The sequence below is a fragment of the Cyprinodon variegatus genome, unplaced genomic scaffold (assembly GCF_000732505.1).
Source record: "Cyprinodon variegatus isolate N-32 unplaced genomic scaffold, C_variegatus-1.0 Scaffold185, whole genome shotgun sequence".
In the NCBI taxonomy this organism is placed as follows: Eukaryota; Metazoa; Chordata; class Actinopteri; order Cyprinodontiformes; family Cyprinodontidae; genus Cyprinodon; species Cyprinodon variegatus.
In genome coordinates this window covers 612,923-623,183 of record NW_015150638.1, presented here as the reverse complement: position 1 = coordinate 623,183, position 10,261 = coordinate 612,923, and the positions used below count along the sequence as shown (strand labels likewise).

Genomic DNA, 10,261 nt, shown 5'->3' with positions numbered 1-10,261 from the left:
ATGAAGTCAGGAGAACAATAATTGCACTGATAAACCTTTTAGGACTTAAGATAAGATAAATTGAGCCAAACACTGCATGATCCATTAAAGATAAACCTTTAGACAGCAAACCTAGGAGTTTGGGGTTCACCTTCTCCTATAACAAACATACTATAATTAGATTTAAATGCTGATTGCAAATATAAATGTTTCCAGATAATTGTAAATATAAAAAGCATGTCCTTATGTACCATGTGGTATCATATAACAGCCCAATACCCTAAATACATATGGTTTTAACGTTCCTAAATAAAATATACAAATGTTTTGAGGGCTGAGAATCCTTTTGCGCGGAACTTCATGTCTTTTAATTGGAGTGAAAATGTACAAAAACCCTGTTTTTTTCTCAAGGCTTCAGAGGTTTCCGTATTTGTTCTCTAAAGAAACAAAACAGAGTTTTTTACTAAAATTTTAATTGACAGGTTTTTATGAAGACAATGTCATTTTCACAATTATATAAAAAAATATTAACATTGATGCTTCCTGATGGATAAAAATCTTTATCTACAAAGAAAAAAAAAAAAAAACACCTAGGTGGACTTACAGAAAGAAAAAAAATCCTCAACTCTACATGAATGAAGTGTGTAATACAAAGAAACACTATTTTTTCCAGCAATATCCTACGTGCAAATATAAACTGAATACAATGCATCCACAAAACCTGCAAGGGGAACAAAAGTTCTTCTTTACGTCTTCACATTACTATCACATCTCTGCAGTACTATGTACTATGCAGCCAGACAAGTCCAAAATGTACATGGGTTTAAATAGTTTGTTATTTTTCTTTAAACAAAGAAGAAAACAATAAAAAAAAATGGCAGGGGAGAATAAAATAAAAAATGCTTCAGAAAAAAAAAGAAATTGTACCATTTATACAAATCTGAAAAGTGTCTGACAAAAAAGCAACTTTTTAACAGACCAAAGTTCTGACAGAGTATGGCTTCAGGACTGTCTTTTCCTCTGTGGGATGTGTTGCCAAAAAGAGATCCTTTTCGTAAAAACAATAACCAATCTTGCTTCGGGGAACATGATAAGATCCTCCATTAATGGAAAGACTAGAGAACCCCCCTGGCTCAGCAGTGACACAGCCAGCTCCCAGGAAGACCGCTGAAGATAAAAGAAAAGCCCACAGTGAAAGCTTTGCTGTGTGTGTTGAGGTGGAGAGGACTAAAGAAGAGCATTTCAGATGGTTAGCTGGGAAGAAGAGTCTCAGGTCCCGGTGTTTGGGTAAATGCTACGACACTCTGATCATCTGAGTCACTGTCTCGTCTGGGGCTGCGGGGGCTATTTCCTGCTGCAAAAGAAAGACAAAAAACCATATTGTGAGGACTTTTAACGAGGGTCTCTAGTCATTTTATTTCTAAATTCAGTATTTTTCCACAGTCAAATTTAGGGACACAGTTTTCACAACATTCTGCATATGAGCAGGAACATTTAAGTTTCATTATAAGGATTTTCCTAAAATCCCCGATCATCATCTATACAACTGTACAAATGGGTTATTGAAAGGGTTCTTACAATTTCTAGTTTTTTTTTCTTTCATCTTAGGCTATGGCCAGTCTTCCACCATTACCCCTCAATCACTATATACAGTAGAGCGGTATAATATAGTGGACTTTATAGTGTACTCAGTTAACTGACACCTGTGCTATCTTTATCTAACAAATCCCATGATGCTATTACAAAGCATTCTGAGATATATCTGCTCGTCTAGTGACCATGAATGCATATTTTACGTCCCTACCTTGAAGTTTTAAATAAATCACATACTAAATATGGAAATGTGCACTTATGTAAATATATATATAAATATGTGAATAAACTTTGTAAATGTAATCATTTTAAATATAAATATATATATAAATATGTGAATAAACTTTGTAAATGTAATCATTTTAAATATTAAATAGCTCTAAAACAGCCCCTAAAATTGCATTTTCTTCTAGTCCTTTCCTCATGATGACCAAGTTGTAAATTGGATAACAGATTAAATAAGTTTTAATATCCATTTTTTTGGTATAATTTTGTTTACATATATTTCCTGTAATTATGAAGAAATTCCTTTAAATATATGAAATATTATAGTAATTCTGCTCTAGTTGTATCCCTCATTGTACATGCATTCTCCTAAGACAATTTAAACCGCCTGGAAGAAAAGAAAGGGAGGCTGGTAACATGACTCAGCAGAAATGATATCATCAAGTTGATAGCACTGATCAAGGAAAGCTGCAAGCTAGGTCCTCCCTTCTACTATTATTCAGATTTTCTCAATGTTTTCCAGTATAGTGGAGTGCATCACTCAAGGCAAGGCATCACTTCTGATACATTTGTCATTAAAATAAATATTACTATCATTTTTTTTTTTTTCAAGCCAAGTTTCATACTAATCAGTAAAGCAGCTAACACTGCTAGCATGAACTTTTGAACACAAGCATTGATTTTCAACCCTGTTACTTTTTTTGTTGTACAACAGGGCTTCATCTGTCAGGAAAGACAGTATATAAAAACTTCAATGTGTTTCTTTAAATTCTGTTTAAAATGTTTGACTTTTTGTTTGTTTATCTACAGACAGCAAACAACTTTCTTTTTTCTTTCCATCACGTGTTGTAACATCTTCCTGGATGGTAGGATTGACTTAAAATGGATACAGTTGTGTTTTGTATATTTTCATTAGTTTTAAAGCCATTTAATCCTAATTTAATTGATATATCCAGTATTCGTGTACATTAATGATTACTGCTGAAATACAGAAAATAGCATTCTTTAAACTATTGCACTAAATTGTCCTCAAATCCTAGAATGAACCGTATGTATTCAGGATACAAGTGACATAATTACATGTTTAGGTATGTGTAACTCTACAGACACAATTACATTGTTTTTTGTAAAACTGTATACAAAGAAAAAAAAAAACGTACCTTATAACTATGCTATTAATACTATTTTATTTTATTTCCGTTTCCTTCTCTCCATGTTTGGAAAATGACGACATATAGTTCATATTGTCCTGAGCAGATGCTTCATATAAATGACAAGCTGTAATTTTGAGGTTTGTTCTATTTTAAATGCATCGTTTTTCTACCCATCATAACTTCTTACTTGTGATAGGCCTAAAGCTGCCTCTTCTTTTTCTTTAGGGGAAAAGAAACGCCCTCCGTCTCCACGCTTACGCTGCATAGCATGACGATGGCGAGACTCGTGTAGGTATTTCTGAAAGAGACAAAAAAAATATTAAAACGTTTAACTCTAATTACACTACAGCTCTAACACCAACTCCTAACTCTAAAACGTCGGTCCCAAACACCAAATTCAACCAGAAAAGGTCCCTAATAGACATTAAAAACAAATAAAAAACAAAGTGCTTTAGCAACCATTCACCTTCTTTTAGCATTTTTTTCCCCATTTATTCCATATATTATCTTACATTTTAAATTTTAAAAAATCAAAATAAGAAACCAGCATTGCAGGCTGCATAACTAACAAGCAATATGTCGTACTAAATTCTACAACAGTGGAAAAAGTCTATGTGGGTGGTTGGTACTTTTTAACTCAAGGCACAATGCTAAAAAAAGGTCCAACTTGGCAATGCTTTAACGGGATTCTAACACATGACAGCTCACATCGTACAAACAAACCAGAACTGACACTGCTGCCAATATAAACCAGTAGAGACAGTTTTAAAATAATTAAAAAGCCCCCGTTTTTCCAGCTGCACCGCCTACAGTAACAACTGTTTATTTGTGTGTTTTCCTTTTTTTAAGTGAAACTAAACTGTATACGTGTTCATAGATCTTCTACAACAAACATCCCATACCCTCCTCTCCTTGGGGATCTTGCCCTCAGCCTCCAGCTTGGCCCGGGCTTGTCTTCGCTTCAAAATACGATGGTATTGTTTGGCGTTAACGTACAGAGGCTCCTCCTCCAGCATTTCTGCACCTGGAAGGGGGATGCGCTGCATCGTGGGAACGCTGCCGCCTCCTGGCACCATCTAAAAGATGAAACAACAGAAACCAGAAAAAAGCCATGAAAAACCTGTATGTTTATGACAACATACTGACAAATAAGAAGTTAAAATGTCACCTAAATCAATCAGTTGATTCAATCACATGATCAATGAGCTGATTACCTGATTACTGCTTTTAAACGAAGGATTATCAATTATCTATACAAAGGCAACAGGGTAGGGAAGGTGCGACAACTCAGTGGTTAACTTAAATTATCCAGACCATATTGCAAACGATTCAATCAACCTGTGTGACAAAACCACCAGCCGCTGCTGCTCGTTTCCCCAAACTCTGCACCCTTGTGTCAGTCTAGATGTAAAAAGAAATAAAGATGCTGAGTACCTCTGCACTGGGCCTTACCATGACCATTCCACCTGCATTGACCATGTTGCCGGAGACAGGCAGGGTGACGGTCACAGTGCCTTGGCCGCTGTTGGTAGTATTGGTGTTGGCGCCCCCTGCTGCTTGGACTATCTGGGCACCTGCTAGGCTGGCAGCGGGGATTGTGATCATTCCTACAGAGAAAAAAAAAAATCGTCACAGACATGTTTAAATTCACAACTTAAAAAATAAATACATGTGGTTGTAGTTAAAACATTAAAAAAAGAAAGAGAAATGTACCCTGCTGTAGAACAGAACCATCTGCATTGACGGGCTGGTAGACGATGGTCTGTCCGTCTGCTGTCTGTGCCACCTGTTGCCCCTGCACGCTGATCTGCTGGCTCTGGTTTACAGCATAAAGATGTTAAACAATGACACTCCCTGTCCTAGTTTTTACCTTTTTGATTAATTGGCAGTATATTGATTTATCTTTAAAAATATAATAAAATTTGCTTTGTCATGCAATACTTCCACACTATTAATGATCAAATTTGCTAGTATGGGGTCATGCTAAAATTTGAACCTTTCATACTTTCAGAAAAGCTAAAATATTTTCCCAATGGTTTTATGGCATAAAGTTTATTTAATGAGATGATAGAAGGTGAAATGTGCTGCCCCTCCCCCACATGTTGTGCTAAACTACCAGTCAATTAGCTATTAGAAAGGACAATTATATTTGTTCAGTTACTGGAAAAAGAATTTCAGCTGCTTGGAAATATTTTCATAGAAAACAGTCAAGTTGCATAAACAACAAGAGTGCTAGCCTCCTTAGCTATTAAGGTACGTATTTTAGAGCCATGTTCTCTGCATTAAAACTTTAAAATTAATATTAAATTCAGTTTGTGTTAGCGAATTAAAAACATACAAACATAATTTAAAGATGAACAGAAATTTGTATACATCATCAAATCAATGTTTTTCGACCAATAAGGGATATTTTGTGATTTGTTATCCTCACACCAGTCCAAACCCCACAGACACCCAGACACAAAAACAAGTGTCAACTGATAATATGGAGCTTTGCATCATGAACACAGCAGCATGGTTAATAAAGAAAAAAACAGGCTGCCATTAAACCCCGACTGTGAGACTCTGCCTATAAAGCGGTATCAAAGTTGCTAATATAGACTTGATAACATTACAGACCTGGTTTTGTCCGGCTGTGATGGCCGTCTGGGGCTGCTGGATGATGATTTGCTGAGGCTGACCCTGCTGACCCTGGAGCTGAAGAGTCTGACCGCCTTGCAGCTGTATCTGACCAGGCTGTACCAGCTGGATCTACGGAGACAGAGAATTCACCATCAATGAAAAAAAGGTCTCCATGACCAAAACAAGCATAACAAATAACTTTACATCCTGCAGTAAGAAGGGTCGTTTCAAAACCAAGTGAAACTCCATATCGATACCCAGGAAAATATGTAATACTTGCTGCCATAGGGATAAAGAAATGACTCATAATTAAATGCAAAAAAAAATATTTTCATCATCATAAAAAACTCACCTTTTTCAGTCTCAACACAAAACATACTTTCTCATCAGAATCAAAGATGTTGAATAAAAGCGGACACACAAACAAGACTTTAGTATCAGTGCTATGCTAATTAGCATTATATCCAGAAACAGCAATCAAGAATTGATATTTTTCTGAGCATCGATAATTTTCTGTCAACCCTAGTAGCAACATTTGGTGGTTAAACCTGATCACCGGTCTTCAGGAAGGAATAAATGACTCGTCATTTACCTGCTGCAGACCTTGAGCTCCAGACACAGGAACCTGCATTATGGTCTGACCCTGACCCCCTGACATGGCCTGCACCATGATGGGCTGCCCTGAGGATGTGATGAGCTGTCCGCCGCTCACCTGTACCATTAGAGGCTGTCCCTGCACCTGCAGAGAGGCACACAGAGCTGTTAAAGCAGCTGATGGTCCCACAGACACATGCATGAGACTTATAGGGCTGCGTGCAAGGGAAACAAACATAAGTTACACTAAACCATAAATAAAGCTGTTGTCACTCGTGCAATATTCTTCTCTCTCCCTGTGCAATAACACATGCCAAATACTGTGTAGTGTGTGTATTTCTTTTTTTTTTATTATTCATAAGGTCTGTACATCTCTGCAAGTGCAATAATCCAAGTCAACAAGTGTGCAGTCTTTCCTAAGCTCTCTAATGTGCAGATATTTTTATATCTAAAGGAAACATATTCCAGAACATTACAGTTTTTTATGCTCTTTTGTACTATATATACGCTCTTTTTTTTTTTTTTTTTTTTTTTTTTTTTTTTCTTTAATGGCATCTTTTTTCTCTATATAAGCTACTGGACCCAGAATTTCCCTGAAGGAGTAATTCCTTGGGGATGAATAAAGTTGAGTTTACATGTAAGTTAATTCAATCTGTGTATTAAATGACTTCAAAAACATCTCAATCCACAAACATATGTATATATATATAAGGCTACATACTATCTTTAAAAACTCTAGATTAGTTTTGATAAAAATTAATGTAAGAATTCACAAAGTTTGAGGCTATTGGAGGATAGACTGAGATACAAAACACAGCTCTAATGAAAGCCAATTTATTTGTAATATAAATTGTTTTTTCTCTTTTTAATGTTACTGAACATGTTAGAAAAAAGTCTGCATGCTTCCCCTTTATCTGTGTAGATTGTAAGACAAAAAGTGTGTAAATGTAAAAAACTAAAATGGTTTCACTCGCAAAAGTAAAAAAATAAAAAAAATGCAGCTTTAGGAAGGAGACGCGTCACACAGTAAAAAATAAAATGAAGCCTGGGTTAAAATGCAAGAAGGCATTACAGAGACATGGTCATTACAGCTATGAATGAGTTGCAGCTGGGCAAGAAACAGCTGATGCAGCTTTTTTTTTTTTAATGCTCGACTCCACCAAGTTCATTTCACTCATGCTTCCAGCAGCACATGGATTCAAAACAAGAACTTTCTGAACTTGTTTTTTTTGTCTAAAGCAAAGACAAATACAACTTTAGACCGACACACTGGTCTTATTTCTGTTCGCTCTTTTCTTTCACAGCTATAAGAGGAAAGGCAAACGATGAAGGCTGGCAAACATGAGGCACTGTGAGGTGGAACATGCAGGAAACACTTGAGGGAAAGATGATGGACCATACAGCACAGACAGGTCATGAAAACAGCCCTGGGTACGGCATGCAAACAAGTCACTTATTAGGGGTTTACTGAGGTGACAGGGCGGCTGTGACACCACTACCTGGAGTGTCTGCACCTGCTGGCCTTGCGCCTCTGCTTGCAGCTGCACAGCCGTCACTGTGCCCTGTGTCTGCAGGCAAGGCAGGACATCACACTCAGAGAAAAACTTCAAACCTTCAAAGATTTCTGCTGCAGTGATATTTGTCTTCTGGTTGGAAATAATTACAACATCATCAAGGGAAATATGACATTTATACTGAGCAATAGGACTACAATGTAGTCTTTGGAAAATAAACAACTCTAGCTATCCGAGTTTTTTTTTTTCCCCCTGCAGACGGCCTGATGATTGTCACTACAGTGTTTTCGACAAATTCACCACATTTTAGCCCCCAGCTGCAAGAGGATCCTGAAAATCCTTGCTACCAGCAGGTCAAATCCAGTTAGAAATAAATCCCAGGTAACTTCATCTAACTAAAATTAAAGATTAGATATTAGCGTACACATCAAATAATCTGCAGAAAAAAACAAAAATAAGGAAGAGTTTTAAAAAATTTTTGATTTTAAAAATATATACGGTACAAGTGATAAAGAAATCAGGGGATCAGGTTAGTCGGATGCAAAACAGTATTTCATTATTATTGAAAAAAAAAAGTTCTGTGGTCATTTCACCCCCCATGCTGTTACACAGTTTTAGTAACCTTGGTAACAACAGACGTTTCATACAAACATACCAACAAAGCATTGAACCCACAAAAACAACCGATGATTGTGAGAAGATAAATGAATACTAGTTACAATCAGGAAATTATGTTCTGGGACTGATGGATCATTTTTAGCAGTAGGAGTTATTTGCATACGTCTCTATTTACTAAAACAGAATCACAATCAGTGGCGAATATTTAACTGCAATAGTTATAGTATAAACCTGTTTAATACAGTAATCACAATGCATTGCTAGAAAAAATATTAATGATTAAAATTCCTGTGTGCTCTAGGTATTGATAATAGATGAATATTGGCCCAGGTAGCTGGATTCTAAGGACCATTTTAAGGGCAACACCGAAGCTCAGAGGAAAATAGTCAACAATTTAGCTGACATCAACATTATCCACATATTTTTATGCAAACATATGGCAAATAACACATTTCCCGATGTTTTCCATTCTTCAGAGGAGTGCACAGAGAAGTCCCCTATGAAGACATTCATTGTTTTTTTTTTACTGACAATGATGGATATTGCAAATCAAAAGAACTGAAAATGTGGCAAAAATAATACACGTTTTTCGAGGAATATTAAAATAAATTCAGAAAGATGCAACAGACATTGAAAATAACAAACTTGCTCACTCATCTGTTACTTCATAACAAAATTCCCAAGTGGAAAACACAAATTCTGCATCAGATTTGATAATGTTGTGTTAGGATAATCTTTGAAGATGAGTGAGTTTATTACACCCTGGTATTGGATGACTATTGCATGTCAGAACTGATGTTTTGATCTAATTAGGACAGCTCCTCTCTGGATATACAGTTATAATCTTCATTCTGTACGTGGCAAAGATTTGGAATGGAATGGGAGCAGCGTCCTTCAGCTAAGAACACAGTGTAATATTTTTGATAAGGCTGGAGACATAGATGTCCAATTATCTGCCAATGCGTATGATGTAAAATATGATGATGTGACAGACTGGAGATGTATAAAATGCCTTTTTAACTGTTAATTGGGGCCACTTCCTGGGAGGCAACAGCTGTAACTCTAAGTAATTTCTCCAATCTGAGTAAGATTACAATTTCTTTCAGAATCTGTTGTCATGTTTCCTGGTTATTTAATACATATAAGTAATGAAGTGTTATTTGGAGAGATAGAGCATCAGGGTGCATACACAGAGCCTATCTTTAACAGTTTAAAATATGCTTAAGGTACATGTTAGTAATTATAAGAAACATGGATCTGACAAGCTTAAGGCTTCTCTTATCTGACATTGTTCAAACTGTGGGCTCACCTGCTGCTGGATCTGTCCATTAGCAGCCTGCACAACGATCTGCTCCCCAGCTGTAGTGGTGGCAGTGGTGTACTGCTCCATGCTTCAATCTGCTCAGCCCTCCTGAGACAAAGACATGTACAGTTATACAGTCAGCAGCAAATCCACGTCACAAAAACCCTCTAATCCTAACAGATATTACACACATCAACATCAAAATTAGATCTTTATGACTATGTTCTAGTAAATTTAGTCCTTTATTTAATTTCAATGCATTGTGGGTGCTTGAATTTTAGCATGAAAAGCTTATTTATGATAATTATATTTAAAAATGTATCTCGGGCATATCAAGATATCTGGGGAAACGTAGGGGCAAGAGCTGGGTTATATTTCTGCTGATTTTGGTCGCTGCTGTAATAATATGGGGCTAACAAAGCTACCGTCAGAGCTAGCTGGGAGCTTGATGGTAAATTCTAGAAAGAACAAAATGGATGCTCGCTATCTTCATGGGGTAAATAGGCGTTTTGTTGCTTTTTTTTTTTAAATGGGAAGTTAATTTTTTTTATGTAAACTCGGCTTCGTATGCGAAAGCCGCTTTATTTAACGCTTATTTTAGCACAAAAGCTAACATTAGAGCCGCAGAGAGCTCATGTTTCCCCCGCAGCAGCCCAACA

General features: G+C 36.5%; 1 protein-coding gene across 6 annotated transcripts in view; it reads right to left on the bottom strand.

Moving 5' to 3' along the window:
• Positions 1-447: 447 nt before the first annotated feature.
• The window catches only part of nfya (nuclear transcription factor Y subunit alpha), a 10,111-nt gene continuing 297 nt past the window's right edge, over positions 448-10,261 (bottom strand). The window contains exons 2-10 of one of the 6 annotated variants that reach the window (XM_015379101.1): positions 9,609-9,710; positions 7,664-7,735; positions 6,166-6,312; positions 5,571-5,702; positions 4,665-4,767; positions 4,386-4,558; positions 3,854-4,027; positions 3,139-3,249; positions 448-1,330 (exon numbers count right to left, since the gene is read on the bottom strand). In XM_015379101.1, the coding sequence (XP_015234587.1) occupies positions 1,274-1,330; positions 3,139-3,249; positions 3,854-4,027; positions 4,386-4,558; positions 4,665-4,767; positions 5,571-5,702; positions 6,166-6,312; positions 7,664-7,735; positions 9,609-9,689 (1,050 nt within the window). In that variant the 5' untranslated portion in view covers positions 9,690-9,710 and the 3' untranslated portion in view covers positions 448-1,273. Of the gene's footprint in view, positions 1,334-3,138; positions 3,250-3,853; positions 4,028-4,385; positions 4,559-4,664; positions 4,768-5,570; positions 5,703-6,165; positions 6,313-7,663; positions 7,736-9,608; positions 9,711-10,261 lie in introns of all 6 variants that reach the window. The other 5 variants (XM_015379099.1, XM_015379102.1, XM_015379100.1 and 2 more) reach the window with 5 other exon arrangements.